We start from the raw sequence: 21,052 nt of genomic DNA, 5'->3' as shown, positions 1-21,052 counted from the left end.
ATATTCAATGAAGTGTGTACATTGGTTAGTGAACATAAATTTTGAAGATACATCGTATGTGATACGAGGTTTTGAATTTTGATACGCACAATTGTGTAGGTCCTTTTTATCGGATGTTAGTTTTTATTTTGTAAAATAAACTGTCAATATGTGTATTGAGGAGCATTTTAGTCGGTTTTTGACGTACAAACAAAAATTCACACCTCCAGTTTTCTTTCAGGTCTGAAAGGGATATACTATCCGGCTCCATGGCTAAATGGTTAGTGTGCTGGCCTTTGGCCACCGGGGTCCCGGGTTCGATTCCCGGCAGGGTCGGGAAAGTTTAACCATAATTGGTTAATTTCGCTGACACGGGGGCTGGGTGTATGTGTCTTTTCATCATCATTTCATCCTCATCACAATGTGCAGGTCGCCCAAGGACGTCAAATCGAAAGACCTGCATCTGGCGAGCCGAACTTGTCCTCGGACACTCCCGGCACTAAAAGCCATACGCCATTTCATATACGATGCTGTCAAAGATAAAGAAATTATTACTGACTACCAATTTCACAACCTTCATGAGGTCTTGGATTTCGAGTTTGCTTAGGGAACTGTGTATTTAGATTTCTTTCAACAATGGAAATTAACTTTTAATATTAATACTTGGATACATATTAGTAATGTTGAACGAATGGATAGATAATCGGGTTGCATTTCAAAGTTATCTAATTTCTTGATCAGCTCTATAGTATTTTTTACAGATTTATTTGATTTGATAAAAACCTGTAGTTGTTCTTTAAGAATTTCTGAATAAACTAAGAAAGTTTATAAAGCGGGCTAGGCCTGTAATTAATAATTGGCCGGATGGGGGCACCGGCTTTGTGGATCTGAGGGAATGCTTTAGCGGTGGGTAGACCCGGATTCATGTTGTAAAGTTTTGCTTTCTCCTGATCAGTGAAGAGAAATGAGAAGTTTTTTAGTGTTTGTTTCAAACAGCATTGGATTTGCATGGTAGGATCTTTCTTCACTATAGAAAAAGAACTATTGTTAAAATAGTTTTTTTGTTTTATTCATATAATAGTCTTTGTCCATAATGATGGTCGTATTCCCTTTGTCCGCTTTAGTGATGATGAGGATATTATCCTTCATTTTCTTTTTAAGCTTAAGGACCTGTTCCTGTTTAATGAATGAATTTCTATTATTATTATTATTATTATTATTATTATTATTATTATTATACAGCTGCCTCTGTGGATCAGTGGTAGAGTGTCGGCCTCCGGATCCCAAGATAGCGGGTTCAAACCCGGCAGACGTCGTCGGATTTTTGAAGGGCGGAAAAAAAGTCCATTCGACACTCCATGTCGTACGATGTCGGCATGTAAAAGATCTCTGGTGGCATATTTGGTGTTTACCCGACAAAATTCATTAAATCTCAGCCACACTCGCCCAAGGGAGTTTCGGTTTACTCGGTCTGCCATCTAGTGGGCCTAGAGTAAAACGGAACGTCGAAATTGACGAGCAGACAGCCAGATGGCGTCAAATTGAAATGTCTGCACACAGTAGCTGAGGTTGGTGGTGGTGGTGATTTTTGTTTTAAGAGGAAGTACAACGAGGTAATCATTCTCTCTGAACAAATAAGTGGAAGAGAATTTTAAAATATAAAGACGAAATTATTTATTCAACAAAGTAATTTGGAAACGCAGTACAAAATAAAACAAAAAACAATTATAGAATTAGGCCGAAAGGATTACTAACGTATCAAAAGGGAACGTACGTTCCCTGAGTAACAGTACACTTGAAATTTATATACCCTTGATAAGTCCACTGTCGCACATAAAGCGGATGACGAGATCAGCAGTAGTCGCGTCATCGGCTAGTATGCGTTCGAGTGTTTCCTGCAGGCCGAGGCTCCGTCTTAGGCCAGAGAGATCGGCGCACTCTGTGAGGATGTGGGCCACGGTGAAGTCGGCACCACAAGAACACACTGGGGGGTCTTCCCTCTTTAGGAGATAAAAGTGCGTGGATCGTAAATGACCTATCCTCAACCTGCATAGTACTATGGCCTCTCTCCGTGAAGGTCGGAAAGAGGACCGCCACACGGTAGATATCTTCTTAATTGCTCTCAGCTTGTTGGGAGTTCGGATATCTAGCCAATCCGATTCCCAGGACGCCAAGATGGTTCGACGTAGCTGAGAACAAATATCCTTAGCAGGTACATTGACTGGTCTTGGGAGGTAAAAGTACAGCTTCCTTTGCAGCTTCATCCGCAACTTCGTTTCCTGCAATCCCAACGTGGCTTGGAAGCCACGCGAAAGTGATTCTGGTGCCAGCATCCCATAACCTGGCTAGAAAGTCATGTATCTGCCGCACCAGTGGGTGTTGCGAGAAACAGGTTTCAATAGACTGCAGAGAGCTTAACGAATCGGTACACAACAGAAAGTGGCTTCTTTCGTCACGCAGTGCAAACTGCAGAGCCTTTAAGATGGCGTAAAGCTCTGCAGCATACACGCTACATACTTTACGGAGCGAGATCTTCGTGCTGATATCATCAATGACGAAAAAGCAACCAACATTATCTCCGATTTTTGAACCATCCGTGAAGATAAGTCTCACAGTTGGATATTGGTGAACAAAGTCCTGGAAATACCTCCGATAAACGGAGGAATACGTGTTCACCTTGGATCCACGCAGCAGATCTAGACGTATATCCGGTCGCGGAACCAACCACGGAGGTACCTCGCTGAGAGTTCTTTCAAGACAACCACCAATATCAATATTCAAATCATGACACAAGCTATCAATCCGAAACCCAACCGGCCGTGTGGCATTCGGCCGGTCTTGGTACCGCTGGTGGTATTGAGTACAATAGATGCATTGATAGCTTGGATGTAGCGGCATTTCACGAATTTTGGCAGCGTACCTGAGGAGTAACTGCTGCCTCCTTATCCGTAAAGGTGGAACTTCCGCTTCAGCGAGTAGGCTGGGAATGGGGCTAGTACGGAAAGCACCCGTTGCCAGCCTTACTCCACTATGGTGAATACTGTCTAAAAGGCTCAGCGTAGATTTTGATGCTGAGCCATAAGCCGCACTTCCATAGTCAATCCGGGTGAGGACCGTAGCCGTGTAAAATCGCAGCAGTACCGCATGGTCAGCCCCCCACGAAGTGTCGCTGAGAAACTTAAGCATGTTAAGTCTCTTCATGCAGGCAACCTTCAACTGACGGATGTGGGGCTGCCACGTAAGTCTCTTCTCAAAATGGAGACCCAGGAATCTGCAGGTGTCAACCACTGGTAAGACACTGTTTCGCTGGTTCGGGATGCACAGGCCGACGTTGACAGAAGTGTACAACAGAGGTTTTCGCTGCTGAAAATCGAAAACCGTGTTGCAGGGCCCATCTGTCGACTCGGTTAATAGCTTGCTGTAGCTGTCTCTCAGCAAACACCACCCTTCCGGAGCTGTAATGTAGAGCTAAGTCGTCTACATACAGCGAAGGAACGACTGCGGGCCCAGCAGCGACAACTATGCCGTTGATGGCGATTGCGAACAACGTGACACTCAGTACCGATCCCTGAGGTACTCCATTTTCCTGAACGTAATATTGAGAAAATGCATTCCCTACTCGGACTCGAAAGAGACGGAGGGATATGAAGTTCTGAATAAACGTTGGTAAATTTCGCCGAAAACCCCACTGGTGTAGTGTGGAGAGAATCCCATATCGCCAGGTAGTGTCGTAAGCTTTTTCCAGGTCAAAAAACACGGCGACTAGGTGTTCCTTCCGGAGAAAGGCCTCCTGAATGGCGCTCTCCAGTCTGACCAGATGATCAGTGGCAGACCGATGAGAGCGAAAACCACACTGGTAGTTAGACAAGAGACCCTCCTTTTCCATGGCCCACACAAGATGCCGGTTAACCATCCTTTCAAATAGCTTACAGAGGCCATTTAAGGCATATTGGCCTATAACTATCCAGAAGTTTTGGATCTTTACCTGGCTTGGGAATAGGTATCACAATTCCCTCACGCCATTGAGATGGAAACACTCCCTCACTCCATATTCTGTTGAATAGTGTGAGGATATCCTCGAGACATGTGCCACTCAAATGCTTAAGCATTTGATTATGGATTTTGTCCGGACCAGGAGCCGTATCTCTGCATAGCGCGAGTGCACTCCACAACTCCCACTCCGTGAAGGGCACGCTGTAGGGATGCGAAGGACTAGAGGCAAAAGAGAGATGGTGGGCCTCTGCTTCGCGCTTAATTGGAAGAAATGCAGGGTCGTATCTCCTAGAGCTGGACGTATCTGCGAAATGTGACGTGATGTGGTCGGCAATGACTGAAGGAATTGTAACTATATCTCCATTAATGGAGATTCCTGGTACTGAGGGCACATTCTGTACTCCGACAATACGGTGGAGTTTTGTCCACACTTGTGATGACGGAGTATGTGCCGTGATGGATGACACATACTTTTCCCATGTAGATTTCTTACTTTCTCGAATCAAAAAACGGGCCTTCGCACGCAGACGCTTAATTGTGATTTGATTGGCCATCGTAGGATTCCGACGATAATGCTTAAAAGCCCGTCGGAGATCACGTATGGCCGCTGCAATTTCGTCCGTCCACCATGGGACCTGTTTCCGGCGACGAATACCGGATGAGGAAGGAATTGTTTCCTTTGCAGCAGCCAAAATTCCAGTAGTAATGGAAGAAACGTGGTCGTCAACAGACTCCAGCATATCATCAGCCATCACTGCGCGTTTTGTAAATTCTGGCCAATTTGCCCGCCGAAGTAACCAGCACTTGGGTACTTCGGACTGTCTTTGATTCAAGAGAGACAGAATTATAGGGAAGTGGTCACTATCACGGAGGTCGTCGTGTACTTGCCACCGTAGCAGGGGAACTAGCGCACGGCTGCACGAAGTGACATCCAGGTGTGAGAATGTGCCATGTGCGCTGCTGAAATGTGTCGGTTCCCCTGTATTAAGCACGCAAAGATCAAACAGGTTGATCATTCGCTCGAGCATCCTCCCCCTAGCACAGGAAGACGGAGAACCCCATAGTATGTTACGGGCGTTCACATCTCCCAGCATGAGGAAAGGGGGAGGCAACTGAGTGATCAAATCTTGTAGTGCACGATTTTCAAGGTCGTAATCCAGTGGAATGTACACGTTGCAAACCGTTGTCATTACTGGCAATGGAATGCGAACTGCAACTGCATTTAGCTGAGTACGGAGCGGTACTTCTTCGCTGAAGATGTCGGAGCGAACTAGGGTACAAACGCCCCCAGTTGCCGCGCCATCTACAGCTAATCTGTCTTTAGAATAAAGACAATATCCTCTCATAGTCGTGTCGTGTCTAGGTCTCAAACGAGATTCCTGTAGACAGACTATGGGGGCCGCGTAGACGGATATCAATTCACGTAACTCAGCTAGGCGACAGTGGTAACTAATGCAGTTCCACTGCAATAGTGCCATTGTGTGGATTAGTAGTGTTGCGAAATTAGGACAATTGCTTGCCCTTCTTTTTGTCAACTACCTGCCATTTTCCGCCGTTCTTGTCAGTATTGTCGTCATCATCCACGATAATGAGTGCTTCAGTCTCCATCGTCTCCTCAGAAGGAGGAGGCGCGGTGACCGGACACTCCGTGGACGGTGATCTCACTGATCGGGGACAGTGGGCCTTCTTCCTGGGTGAACTAGGTTCTCTAGAAAGAGATCGAACAAGAGGATGTCGGGGCCTCTCGCTCTTACCCACCGTTTTCGAACACTTCGGAGGAGGACTGGCAGATGACTTGCCAGGCTTTTTTGGAGATCCTGGGATCCCCAGTCTCGTTGGAGAAGGTTTCTTCTCCAAACGTGTAGGGGAGCATTTAGGCTTCCCTTTCTCCTCCTTTTTCGGGCCAGTTGAAGGATGGCTGGAAGGTGATTTTCCAGCCTTTCTTGGGGAAGTCTTTTCCCCCGCCCTTGTGGGGGAGGACTTCCCAGCCGAATATGTCTGGGAGGAATTTTTCCCGGACGTCTTCGGCAATGACGTACTTGCTGTCTGTTTAACCTGTGATTTGACGTTTACTTGCTGATTACTGGATGTTTGCAGAGTTGATGGTGGGACAGAGGGTACAAAACTTACGGGATTTATGCGTACACTAGAAGCCTTCTCTGCAAAGGAGACGGAGAATTCCGGAGGAGCCACTGATTTATACTTCTTCCGTGCCTCTGGATAAGAAAGTTTATCCAGAGTCTTAATCTCCTGGATCTTTTTCTCCTGTTTAAATGTAGGGCATTCCTTGGATCGAGGGGCATGCTCGCCAGTGCAATTAACACACACTGGTGGTGGTGTGCAGTCCGCACCGGCATGTGCCGCTTTTCCACATGGCCCGCATATTGCTGATCCCTGGCAGCGTGGTGAGGTGTGGCCAAAACGCTGGCAGTTGTAGCACCTCATAGGAGAAGGAAAATATGGTCGAACAGTGAGTGTATACCTTAATACGTTCGGGCAGTTTCTCGAGATCGAATGTTAAGATGAAAGCCCCCGTGTCGTAGAGGTTATCACCGACACGCCCCTTAAGACGTTTAACGCCGGATACACCTCTACGAGCAAGGCTCCGGATAAGATCATCATCGGAGGCCTTAATCAAGTCCCTATGAAAGATAACTCCTTTGCAGGAGTTAAGGGACTTGTGGCTCTCAATCTTAACTGGCACTGATCCAAACATTGTGGCTTCCAATAACTTTTTACTCTGTATGAGCGCACTGGTCTTAATGAGTACGCTACCATCCCGCAATTTCCTCATTTCATCTACTTCACCAACAAGACCTTCCACAGCACTGCTTATCAGGAACGGGTTCTCTTGAAGAAAGCTCTGTCCATCGACTCTGGTCGCAACCAGAAATCGTGGCAGACGCTCTTCAGAATCTTCCTTATTACACAGGTCAACACGATTGAAACGTTTACGTTTCCTAACTGAACAATTAAAGGACGCAGTTTTAAGGCCTGCAGCCTTCGAAGAAGAATCAAAACCAAACTCAAAAACCATCCAGTCCCACGAGTACCCGGGATATAAAAGGTCGACCTTCGGCAGAGCCCTGACGTACCGAAGGCAAGGCTATATACTCCAGTGGGCGCCCGGTATCTGGAGGTGGGTCGCTAGGAACTACTCTCCCAGTAGCCATGCATCACCTCGCCACGACCCGAAACTTGTGATTGGGGTGGGCCGCTAAGAACTACTCTCCCAGTAGCCATGCATCACCTCGCCACGACCCGAAACTTGCGATTGGGGGAGGATAAAACCTCCATACTAACCTATTTTACCTATTCTAATTTTTCTTATTGTTTATTCTACCCGAGGCAGAGAGGCTGGCTAGACAGGAAGAGGAATGAAATTTAAGAAGGTGAGGACAGAAGGGTAGAAATAGTTATGAAATTTAAAGAGCACAGACACCTCTCAAGCAACTCGGGGGACACCTTGTTAGTCTGGCCCTACACCGAGGCCAATACAGCATGGGTAACCCTAGGCTGGCACAGCCCTCGGGATCAACAAGCACACAAGCCCCCACACCGACGTCAAGGTCATGGTGTCCCTAGAGGGGGTGGTAGCTGAGGCCATCCGATTATTATTATTATTAATATTATTATTATTATTATTATTATTATTATTATTATTATTAGGGGTTGTCGTTTTATTTTCGGAGGTATATATTTTAACCAATTTCCTTTTTACATCTAGTCTTACTTCCTCTTGTAAATCTAAAGACATTTTATTAATGGTAACTTCTGATTCTATGACTAAATTGGAAGCTGTGTTCACTTTATTAAAATTGGGCCAGTTGTGTTTAGGGCCTTTTGCAAGGATTGCGTTCCTCATCATTTAACTGTGTTTTTGATAGGTTAACTACCGGGGAATGAAATTGATCAATGAGGTTGTACGGAATAGAGGAGTTTTTTTCGTTACTCTTGCAATGTTGTCATTAAATACTGAATTATTTTTGAGTGTATTAAGCTTCCTCTCAAGAGTAAGCTGTTTTCTAGATAAGACCTCAAATAATCTATTATTAACTTGGGTCTGAAACAAGTTCCACTGAGCGCCGGTAAGCAAGCAAGCTGCTTCAAGGTGAGTCTCGTAAAGTTGATTGTTTAAAAAAGATTTCTTCTTATACAAGAGCTTAATTTCATTTTTCAGCCAAATTTTGTTGACTATGATTTGAGTCTTCCAATGTTGGGGACTATTCCGATGCTTTTTTACGTTAGTTTTGAGGAAATTAATTCTTAAGTTGTGTATTATACATTGCTTAAGAAAATCTATATCTCTGCCCAGTTTTGCAACCTTGATTTTAAGTCCCATGTAACAGTGGGCCTTTTGATTTTGCCTGGTAAGCTGTGTCATTGGTTTTACGAAAGGCCGACGATGACACTGTAAACATGTCAAAACCGGTACCTTCATAATAATAATAAAAATGTTGTAGTATAACTTATATGCAACAGTTTTGTATGTATTGAAAAGGTGGATTTTTTCACATTAAAATTACTTATGTGATTCTCAGTTCAATACGGAACAACAATGAAGTTTTTAACTTTAGATTAGTGCATGTGATGAAACAAACAAAATATAAGATTTTTGAGAAAATGTGACGTGAAGGGGGAAAATTAACATCGGATCCTGATTCAGGATGCAGAAGTCATCCTAAAAAGGAATACAGGATGGTGGCAATGAAACCATCGCAGGACAGTGTAATTACAGAGGCATCTCACTACCGAACATCGGGTACAAGTTATTCTCAAGACTGTTGCTGAACAGGGTGAAAGAACAGCTTAAGCTGAGCATAGGAGAATACCAGGATGAAATTGATTCCCATGCTATCACTATTCATACAGTAGAAACACTTCTTTTCAGTCTTCAACTATGCATGTGATGATGGAGGTGTGGTGATTATTGTTTTAAGAAGAAGTACAACTAGGCAACCATGAGACGTGCAACCTCAAGACTATGACAAAGCTCGCATTGACACCTTTGAGATGTCGTGTTGGCGCAGAATGCTACGTGTGCCATGGACAGAAAGAAGAACAAATCTGTCCATCATTGCAGAGCTAAGCATCTCCAGGCGCCTTTTTTCTCATGTCAACCACACGATCCTTCAGTTTTTTGGCCATGTTGTTAGAGGAGATGGTGAGAAGCTTGAAAAAAATGGTGATGCAAGGAAAAGTCGTGGGTAAAGGCCATGTAGACGGACAGCCAGCAGATGGTTTGATCAAATAAAAAAAGATCGCCGGTTTGCCTTTCCAGCAGCTTCTCAGAGAAGTAGAAAATCATCAAGGGTGGCAGAAAATAACAAAACATGCAACGTGATGGGGTCACAACACTCAGAAATGAGCAAAATGACACAATGATTCCTACAATATTGTGTGAATTAATCGGAACAAAGTTTCCTTTTTCAAAATTTCCCAATGGTTGACAACAATGTGCTTATTCTTAGATCCTGCACCTCTATGCATTCTTTGTACTGCTATTCATTGGCATTAATCTATCTGTGTGACAACTGCTTTACATTAAAAGTGTATTTATTTTGATGTGTGAGGTTTCCTTGTGCAATTAGTAATACCTCAATCTTCAACAAATACGATTCCCAAGAAGTGTAGTACAACTGTAGCATTATCTTAGAATACTTTTATGATACACACAGTGAAAGAGAATTAGCTGCTAAATTTGGTGTCGGTATAGCACTATCTGCAGCCAACATTAGAAACATGCAGATCCACTCCCCTTTCCTCCAATTTGCAATCCACATCCACAGCAGTGAGCTTGGGTGTTTCATCTGCTTCTTCTGAGGAGAAAATGTTCTCATCAGTTGCTGTAAATTTTATTTTTTCTGACATAGTTCCCTTCTTCAGTGAAACTGAGCCAGACTATTTGTACCACTGAATAATTCTATTTATAGCACCAACAAATCAAACCCCATGGTGTAACAGTCCCCAAGGACCATGGCTTACCAAGCGACTACTGTTCTGCCCAAAAGGCCAGCAGATTACTAGCTGTGGTATGGACAACACAACAAATCTCCTCGGCCATTATTCTTGGCTTTTTAGATCGAGGCCAGCAAAATTAATGGATCACTTGAATTATCAAAGGGAAAAGGCATGTTAAATTGTGAAACATTTGCTTCTTTACACTGATTATTTTAATGAAAAAATTGTCTAAATAACTAAGGGTAGCAATAACAGATAGGTAACAATATTTACATATTTTATTCATGAAAATAATCAATGTAAATAATAAAACAAATATTCCAAAATTTAACATGCTTTCTCCTTTGAAAATTCAAGTGATCCATTAATTTTTTCTGGTCAATGTATATTTCAATATTTGACATCAAATAATGTTCAAATAGTTCCTCAGTTGTAATCACACAGGTTGAATGGATTTTGAACCAGATCTCAAATCCAGATAAAAATCCCTGACCTGGCTGGGAAATGCACCAAAGACCTCTGGGCAAAAGACAGGCACGCCACCCCTATATCGTCATCGGCATAGAGGAGTATCCATGGATGAAGTAACTCGAGGTCACCTTGTGTCCATGCAGAGAACAAACAGTAAGGACAAAAGCGCAGATGCTTGATGTACTTAGAATATACACTGACCAGCAAAATTAATGGATCACTTGAATTATCAAAGGGAAAAGGCATGTTAAATTGTGAAACATTTGCTTCTTTACACTGATTATTTTAATGAAAAAATTGTCTAAATAACTAAGGGTAGCAATAACAGATAGGTAACAATATTTACATATTTTATTCATGAAAATAATCAATGTAAATAATAAAACAAATATTCCAAAATTTAACATGCTTTCTCCTTTGAAAATTCAAGTGATCCATTAATTTTTTCTGGTCAATGTATATTTCAATATTTGACATCAAATAATGTTCAGAATATTGTGTTAAAATGTATTGAATCATTTCAATGCATAATTCTCACGCAACGTTTTGTTCAGAACAGTTTTCCTTATTGCAAGTAGTATTTAATCCAAAATATACAGCAATAAAAATTCAGAATTGCTTTCATATTTAAAAAATGTAGATCCTTACATTATGTCCAGAGAGGATGATTTTCACTCCCTGCCACAAAGTATCAGTAGATATTTTGTAAGTGACAAAGTATTTGAGTTGTTCATGCAGCCTTGCCATGAATACCGTTCCAGGAGTAATGCAGTTTGAGTCGAAGCGCTCCTCTGTTGGGAGTTTCTCACCCTTTTCACGTGCCCTCTTCTCCAGATCCTCTGCATCCTTGGCAGATCGGAACCTATACAAGAAAACAGGCTATAAGAAACCTAAGAGAAAGCAGCTTATTTGACCAGGTTTAAGAACAAGGGAAAGCAAGACAGCACTGTATAACCTGAAATTCTGGGAAAATCTCCAATCAAACTTTAAAACTGAATTATTATTTTTCCAATCAGTATAAAAAAGGAAATATGTGAACCAACTGCATACAATTGACAGAGTAACACAGTCATTGGACTGCTAGTAGGTTGCAGCGGTACCATTCCAAAATTATCTCAACCATTTTGTTCTTATTTTCACCTTGGAAATAATCTATAAAAAGATACAGTATATTGGTCTTAAGAGACTGTCTTCAAATTCTAAGGAATCATCTTTACAACTATGAATAATGTCTTTTTCAAAATTTCTTAAACTTTACAAAATTATAGATTTACAGAATTAGTATATACCGTAATAAGACACTTCACATCGTATACTTCTTTGTCTTTTGGCAACTCATAAATTGGGGAAGTATAAATATATAAAAATTATTACACAATGTAATATACTCATTTTGAGAATCTAGTTAAAATGATTGAAAGTGTATAGGGAACACATTTTTTTTTTTTTTTTTTTAAGTGATTACATTCAAGTTTAGATATTAATTTAGAACTATGTTTTGCTAAAGCAAAACTAAAGCTAAAGCAAACAAGTTCAATTTCCCATGAGAGATTAGGATTTTGAATTCCTAGGACAGGCAAAATTTCAACCTTTCTACTTTATGAAAATATTTCATGTATACACGGCTTTGAGGCAGCCCTGAGGTGTAAGCACAGCATGCCTATCTCTCACCTAAAGTCCCCAACATACTAAATTTCCCAAGAAACATTGGATTTTGAGTCTTAAGGACAGTCAGACTTTTCAATATTTCTTGTATATGTAAAAACGTTTATGCATACAATATTTATACAAGGATTGAAGCAATACCGTCAGTCCCGTGATGTGTGTGAAGTATGTCTACCTCTTACCCGGGGATCCCTGACTTGGTTCCTAGTCTGTCCAGGGAAACTGCTGCAAAAATGATTGATGGCAAAATTCTGAATCAATGTCACTATGAAATGTATGTAACAATAGACAATAGCACAAGCAGACGACAATACTGTAGGTGAATAAGGAACACAGTAACCAAAAAGAAATGTCGGAAATGCCTATCCCAACAGTGGGGAATAATTCAGAAGGCATCAGAGCTGTGAACATATTCTATGAAGCTACTACAATAATATTGAGCCCAAACTCCATCAACAAAATTTTGAAGGTTATTCAAGGAAACCTTACAAGTATATTGGTATATTGGCACCCATGATCTCCAGTGGTGTGTAACACAGTGATAATGTAATTATGATTTATTCAGTTTGTTACCCCAATCATCCTTGTTACTGTGAAAATCCCTTCACAACAGTGAAAAAGTCTGAAACATGCATTAACGAAAACATACACAAAAAAAACCACACAGAGTAATGCAACAATCCTCAGGCAAAGCATGTACACTTCTATCACAGTGTGTTCAATCTGTTCTGACAGTGTATTGTACAGAACATAATGCAGAACTATTCCCTTACAGTTATAGTTCAGTGCAATACAGATACAAAGCTAACTAGGGCAACAAACCAAACAAAATCACTGCAGATATTTCCATTGTTAACAGCCCACTGATATCAATACTCCAGCCAAGCACTTTTTATTCAACTGGAGAATTGGTTTTATTCAAATCACCAACAATAACCACAGAAAGATTTTAAAACTGCCAAATATTTCAAACTTTCTTCCTCAAAAAATTAAGCTATTACAGTACACGTAAAATTATTTCTCATTAGTTTCATTCATATGAATAATAGTGATATTGACTTTACATCCCATTAACTGCTTTTACGGTTTTCAGAGAAATTGAGGTGCTGGAATTTAATCTTGCACATGTTCTTTTGCGTGGCAGTAAATCTACCGACACAAGGCTGATGTATTTGAGCACCGTCAAATACCACTGGACTGAGCCAGGATCGAACCTGCCAAGTTGGAGTCAGAAGGCCAGTACCTCAACCGTTTGAGCTACTCAGCCTGGCTATTCATATGAATGTAATGTTTCTCTGTGCATGTCTTATCATTTGTATTAAAAGCTGAAGATTACCTTAGCAAAGGTCAAAACATGTCCTTTAAACGTAATGATTGTACAGACCATTTAATTTAAGTGGTGTATATTTTTGTATTGATTAGGTGGACAATCTACAGACCAACCCCCTAAAAGAAACCATGGAGGGAAACAGGCTGAAATGGTTCGGCCACATCAAAAGAATGGGACAAGAAAGATTACCAAGAAAAGCTCTGGAATGGACAGAACCTGAAAGAAGACCAACTGGAACACCATGAACAAGATGGAGGGATCAGGTGGATGATAACGAAGATCAGTGACAAGAGTGATGAACGACAAACAGTGGGAAAAGAGAGAAAGATTGGAAGAGGCTCTGTGAATGACCTGCATAAGCAGAATTGTATCAGGAGGCAGAAGAACAAGACGAAGGTGAAAAATATATGTAAATTCTTGCTAAGAATTTTTAACTATATGAAGTCAATAGAGAACCAAAGAAGAAATTTATCACATGTAACTCCAGTAAGGTGGTGGTGGTGGTGATTTTTGTTTTAAGAGGAAGTACAAACAGGTAATCATCCTCTCTGAACAAATTAGTGAAAAAGAAATTTAAAATAAAAATATATATTCATGAAAGAATTTGGAAGCGAAGTACAAAATAAAACAAATTACTGAATTAAGCCAAAAAATTACTAATGAATGAAAAGGGAATGTATGTTCCCTGAGTAACAGTGCACTTGTAATTTACATTCCCTTGAATAATCCACCGCCGCACATAAAGAGGATGACTAGATCAGCAGTAGTCGTGTCATTAGCTAGTCTGTGTTCGAGTGTTTCCTGCAGGCCGAGGCTCCGTCTTAGGCCAGAGAGATTGGCAAACTCCATGAGGATGTGGGCCACGGTAAAGTCAGCACCACAAGAACACACTGGGGAGTCTTCCCACTTTAGGAGATATGAGCGTGTAAATCATCCATGAGCTATCCTCAGCCTACACAATACTATGGCCTCTCTCCCTGAAGACCGCAAAGAGGACCAGTCTACACAACACTATGGCCTCTCTCCCTGAAGATCGGAAAGAGGACCGCCACATGGTAGTTGTCTTCTTAATTGCTCTCAGCTTGTTGGGAGTTCGGATAGCTAGCCCCTCGGATTCCCAGGAAGCCAAGATGGTTTGACGTGGCTGAGAATATCTTTAGCAGGTACACTGACAGGTCTTGGAGGTAAAAGTACCACTTCCTTTGCAGCTTCATCCGCAAGCTCATTTCCCGCAATCCCAACGTGGCTTAGAAGCCACGCAAAAGTGATTCTGGTGCCAGCATCACTTAAACCGGCTAGAAGGTCATGATCTGCTATACCAGTGGGTGTTGCGAGAAACAGGTTTCAATAGACTGCAGAGCACTTGACGAATCAGTACACATAAGAAAGTGCCATCTTTCGTCACCCATTGCAAACTGCGGAGCTTCTAAGATGGTGTAAAGCTCTGCAGTATACACGCTACATATACTAAGAAGCGAGATCTTCATGCTCATATCATCGGTGACAAAAGAGCAACCAACATTATTTCCGTTTTTTTTTTTTTTTTTTTTTGCTAGGGGCTTTACGTCGCACCGACACAGATAGGTCTTATGGCGACGATCTCCGATTTTAGAACCATCCATGAAGATATGTCTCACGGCCGGATATTGGTGAACGAAGTTCTGGAAATACCTCCGATAGGCAAATTTCCCCAAAATCCCCACTGGTGTAGTGTGGAGAGAATTCCATATCGCCAGGTAGTATCGTACGCTTTCTCCAAGTCAAAAAAACACTTCAACTAAGTGTTCGTTCCGGAGAAAGGCCTCCTGAATGGCGCTCTCCAGTCTGACCAGATGATCAGTGGCAGACCGATGAGAGCGAAAACCACACTGGTAGTGAGACAAGAGACCTTCCTTTTCCATGGCCAACACAAGACGCCGGTTAACCATCCTTTCAAACAGCTTACAAAGGCCACTTGTAAGGCATATTGTCCTATAACTATTCAGAAGTTTCAGATTTTTACCTGGCTTGAGAATTGGTATCACAATTCCCTCACGCCATTGAGATGGAAACACACCCTCACTCCATGTTCTGTTGAATAGGGTGAGGATATCCTTCAGACATCTGTGGATTTTGTCCAGTCCAGGAGCCGTGTCTCTGCACAGCACGAGTGCACTCCACAATTCCCACTCCGTAGGGATGCAAAGCACTAGAGGCAAAAGAGAGATGGTTTGCCTCTGCTTTGCGCTTAATTGGAAGAAATGCCGAAAGGTACCTCCCAGAACAGGATGTATCTCCGAAATGTGATGCAATGTGGTCTGCAATGACCGAAGGAATCGTAACTATATCTCCATTAATGGAGATTCCGGGGCCTGTGGGCACATTCTGTACTCCAACAATATTACATAAAATCAGCTTCATGGTCCGTATCGCACTTCAATAGATTCACAATTAAGTATTTATTTATTTTCCACCCTAGTCGATACAATGATTGCTTAAGGCAATTTTTAATGGTCAAAAGTGGTACGTTTCGTATATTATCAACATCTTCAGCCACATAACACTGTTTAGATGAAAAATATATAAAATTGACAAAGCAATGCTTTAGAGGAAGTGTCCTTAAAATTAACATAAGATTGACAAGATTAAAACAAACAAATAACTCAAGATAAAATATATAAATTATTTCTACAATAGAAAGCAGTCGTCAAGGAAACACTTGTACAATATTCCATAGAGAAATTGTCCTAATAAATATTCTTTTCTTAATAATTCATGAAGAAAGATCAATTTATAAATTAAAAATTATACAATTTATAAGTAATTATCGAAATGAAGAAATCCTGATATCACAGTGCGGCTCTTATTATTAATGTAGATGAAAATGTAACTAATTCCTAGTTGTCAAATCTTATTAAGCCTGCTTTCCTTTGGAACAGTAACTGTCATTCTTTCACAGGAGTTACCAGCACTTGGGAACTTCGGATTGTCTTTGATTCAAGAGAGATAGAATTATCGGGAAATGGTCACTATCAGAGAGGTCGTCATGTACTTGCCACCGTACCAGGGGAACTAGCGTACAGCTGCACAAAGTGACATCCAGGGATGAGAATATGCCATGTGGGCTGCTGAAATGTGTCGGTTCCCCTGTATTAACACATTGGAGAACGAGCCCGAGTGTGTATCGGGGTCGGGTAACAGCTCAGACTGACCGCGCCCGAGGATAACTCGGGCCTGCGTATTTGTTATATTGTCAACACAGCCTGGACGAGATCAGCTCGGAAAGTATACATACCACTTTAAAGTACTTTTATAACAGCTATACCGTGCGTTTGTGTCCTCTGTCGTTTTCTCGAACTTATAGCAGCTTATTTTTGCTCGAGTTTGCTTCTACACTCCATGCTTCCAGCTGTTCAAGGCGCGCGCTTTCAGAGTTTTGTTTACATCGTGCGAAGTGTTTAGACTGCATTTTGTTTCTGCTATAATTATTGGATCATTGAATGAAGGTGGAATTGTAGAGATTTTAGAAGAGATTTTTTATGACAGTGGTTCAGAAGAAGAGGTAGATGATTCAGATATAGACCCTGATATCAAACTTCATGTTAGTGATGAAGGTATTTATAACCTATTCTATCATATTCTACCCAGGTGTGATTTTGCACTTTGTAGTTTATTTAGCTAATGTTTCACGATCTTTATACGACTGGATTTTCATTTAGAACGAAGTGACGCAAGCGATGATAATTCACAGGCAGGGAGTGATTCACATTCGCCGGGTACTTTTGGTGATTTGGATGCACTTGCAACGCCCGTGCAGATAAAGGAAAAGCGGAAAATTGGAAAGTAACGAGGAAAGAAACATAATGGTGGTATCAAATGTGTTCTTTAGCACTTTGTGTCCCTGAATGCTTCAAACTATTCCGCATTCAAGCTCATCATTCATAAGACTTTATTGTCAGACTTTTTGTTGTTGTTGCAAAAGGCATACCGTTGGAAAATGTGTAATGTGAAAAGTACTCAGTAGATCTTAATGCAACTTTTTAATCTGCAGAATAGACACTTTTAATTTTTTCATGATATATACGCGTTACAATTGCAACCTACCTACCATTTTCTACAATTTTTTAAAAACCTTCAAAATATGGCGGTCTGCCTGCCTACATGCCACCTTAAGACACGGTCTCCAATGTGTAAAGCACGCAAAGATCAAACAGGTTTATCGATCGCTCAAACATCCTCCCCCTAGCACAAGACAGAGAACCCCAAAGTATGTTACGGGCGTTCACGTCCCCCAGCATGAGGAAAGGAGGAGGTAACTGAGCAATCAAATCTTGTAGTGCACGCATTTCAATATCGTAGTCTGGTGGAATGTACATGTTGCACACCGTTGTCATTAATGGCCATAGAATGTGAACTGCAACTGAATCTAGCTGAGTACGGAGCGGAACTTTGTCGCTGAATGTCGGAGCGAACTAGGGTATAAACGCCCCCCGCGCCATCGACAGCTACTCTGTCTTTACAATAAAGACGATATCCTCTCCTAGTCGTGTTGTGTCCAGGTCTCTAATGAGATTCCTGTAGACGGACTATGAAGGCCGCATAGACAGATATCAATTGACGTAACTCAGCTGGGCAATGGTGATAACTATTTGTGAAACAATTCCTTTAGTTTTGCCAATTGCCACCTTTTCAATACAATAAAAATATAGTACAAACTTACATATTTATTATGATGTTTATATGGTACATGTTTCGCTCCTTTTCGTGAGCATCATCAGCCAAACTATCATTAATCTAAGATTGTATAAGATCATAAAACAATTCTTTTGGTTCAAAATTGCTCCTATAAAACTAATTGATAATCTTATAACATTTTAAAAGTCACACAACAATAAAACCATGTCTTAAGCTAACACTTTTTGTCTAAAATCTTCTCCAGTCCAACATTTCACTGCCGAAACTCATCTGGTGAACATCTTTTAAAATTGTTTAAAAATAAGAATAAAATAAAAAACCCTTGAGATCTGGCTAGTTGTGTCGATTCCTACCGCTTAACTTGTATAACTGTCATTAAAACTTCATAACAGTATTGAATATTTTCTTGTTCTCGTTGCTGGAGTAACATTTATAAAATGTATTGGTATTAATTTATATTATCAATGGGGTAAAATTGTTCGTGAACAAACTTGTTGATGAAACACTTTCTGATGTGATATTGGATTTTAAATGTTCTCGAATGTTCCATAATGGCTCGTTGATATATCTGTAATGAAAGATAAAAATTATATGTTTATGGTTTTGATTGTATTTCTGTAGAACATCTTATTGGAAGAATTGTCACTTATTTTCTTTTCTGCTGTATAATTGTTTGGTGTTACTCCTAGCCTCTTGAGAACTACTTGTTGTCCTGTTTGCACTTCTTGTGTTGTATGAGTGAGTGTGGATGAGTTTATGTTTTGGCGGGGAGGGGGAAGGGGAAGTTAAGGTAGGCGGCGTATTGATAGCTGCAGTAGACTGTGGAGGGGATAGTCTAGGAGAAGTGAGGGGAGGAATTGAGTTTGTTTGTGTCAATAAGCCATTAACTTTTATCGGATTAAAATGTTTATAGAATTTATTTATATCTGATTTGAGTATTTGTATTAGTTCCGGTAATTGTAATAAGATGGGGTTCTTTATTTCTATTTCGTCATTTCGGTTTTTATTTTTATTGTATTGTCGATCTAAATGAATGTATATGTTTTCCAATTCCGTCATTTCTTTTCCTTTTTCTACTCTTCTTAAGATTTTTAAATCCTTTTCAATTTTACCCCATTGATAATATAAATTTTTTTTTTTTGCTAGGGGCTTTACGTCGCACCGACACAGACAGGTCTTATGGCGACGATGGGATAGGAAAGGCCTAGGAGTTGGAAGGACATGGTTTTATTGTTGTGTGACTTAAAATGTTATAAGATTATCAATTAGTTTTATAGGAGCAATTTTGAACCAAAAGAATTGTTTTATGATCTTATACAATCTTAGATTAATGATAGTTTGGCTGATGATGCTCACGAAAAGGAGCGAAACATGTACCATATAAACATCATAATAAATATGTAAGTTTGTACTATATTTTTATTGTACTGAAAAGGTGGCAATTGGCAAAACTAAAGGAATTGTATCACAAGTAGATCTTCAATACGGACAAGGAAAATGAAGTTTATAACCTGCAGAGTGATAACTACTGCCGTTCCACGGCAATAGTGCCATTGTGTGAATTGGTAGTGGTACGAAATTAGGACAATTGCTTGCCCTTCTTTCAGTCGGCTACCTGTCAGTTTCCGCCGTTCTTGTCGCTATTGTAGTCATCATCCACAATAATGAGTGGTTCAGTTTCCATCATCTCCCTGGAAGAGGGAGACGCGATGGCTGGGCACTCCGCAGATGGTGATCTCATTGATCGCGAGCAGTAGACCTTCTTCCTGTCAGAACTTTGTTCCCCAGAAAGTGATCACGTAGAGGGCCATCGTGTTCCCTCACTCTTGCCCACCGTTTTCAAACAGTTTGGAGGAGGGCTGGCAGATGACTTGCCGGGCTTTTTTTGGGGACGCTGGGACCTCTGGTCTTGTCGGAGAAGGTTTCTTCTCCAAACGTGTAGGGGAGCATTTAGGCTTCCCTTTCTCCTCCCTTTTTAGGCCAGTTGAAGGATGGCTGGAAGGCGAATCTCCAGTCTGTGTTGAGTAAGTCTTTTCCCCCGCCCTTGTGAGGGAGGACTTCCCAAACTAATGTGTCTGGGAAGAGTTCTTCCCAGACATCTTCAGCAATGACATGCTTGCTGACTCTTGAACCTGTGGTTTGACGATTACTTGTTGGGTACTTGATGTTTGCGGAATTGATTGTGGGACAGAGGGTACAAAACTTACGGGAGATATGCGTACACTAGCGGCCTTCTCTGCAAAGGAGACTGAGAATTCCAGAGGAGCCATTGATTTATACTTCTTCCGTGCCTCTGGATAAGAAAGTTTATCTATTTCTCCTGTTTATATGTAGGGCATTCCTTGGACCGGGGGGGGTGCTCCCCAGTGCAGTTAACGCACAGTGGTGGTGGTGGTGTGCACTCCGCTTTTCCACATGCCACACATACTGTTGATCCCTGGCAACGTGGTGAGGTGTGGCCAAACCGCTGGCAGTTGTAGCACCTCATAGGAGAAGTAAAATATAGCCGAACAGTAAGTGTGTACATGGATACCTTAATACTGAAACGGGAATGCCCTGCGAGCATTCGTGTTCATGTATTTCTTGAGAGGAACGAGCTAACACCCGACTGTGTAGGTTCAAAACGAGCGCCGAGTGTGCAGGCATCATGGGAAACAGCATGCAAGCAAGCGCTGCTACACAGTGCCAGCCAAGGGCAAGTGACGTCACACCGAAAGTTCTGTTGGATTCTATGGCATTTCATCACGAACGGAAGGTTAAATCATAATTTTGAGAACGTCACCTTGCAGGCCTGAACAACAAATCCAAAATTTCATTAAAATCAACGGAAGGATGGCCGAGATATGAATTTTTTTGAAGCTCATATTTCCAGTCTCGCCGTCCGACCTTGAGTAATATAAGGGGGTCGCCAGCCTCAAAGAGATCAGAGCGTGTCAGTGTGTCACAGTGAGTGTCACAGTACTTCGTCATGAACTAGTC

The 21,052-nt window shown here is 41.4% G+C and overlaps 1 protein-coding gene across 1 annotated transcript in view; it reads right to left on the bottom strand.

Annotated features, from left to right (window-relative positions):
- pcm (pacman) overlaps window positions 1-21,052 on the bottom strand; it is a 668,873-nt gene that overhangs the window by 608,617 nt on the left and 39,204 nt on the right. The window contains exon 4 of the mRNA XM_067150369.2: window positions 11,053-11,266. Coding sequence (XP_067006470.2) covers window positions 11,053-11,266 — 214 coding nt within the window. The remainder of the gene's footprint in view (window positions 1-11,052; window positions 11,267-21,052) is intronic.

The sequence above is a fragment of the Anabrus simplex genome, chromosome 6, assembly GCF_040414725.1.
Source record: "Anabrus simplex isolate iqAnaSimp1 chromosome 6, ASM4041472v1, whole genome shotgun sequence".
NCBI lineage: Eukaryota > Metazoa > Arthropoda > Insecta > Orthoptera > Tettigoniidae > Anabrus > Anabrus simplex.
This window is presented reverse-complemented; position numbering and strand designations above follow the sequence as displayed.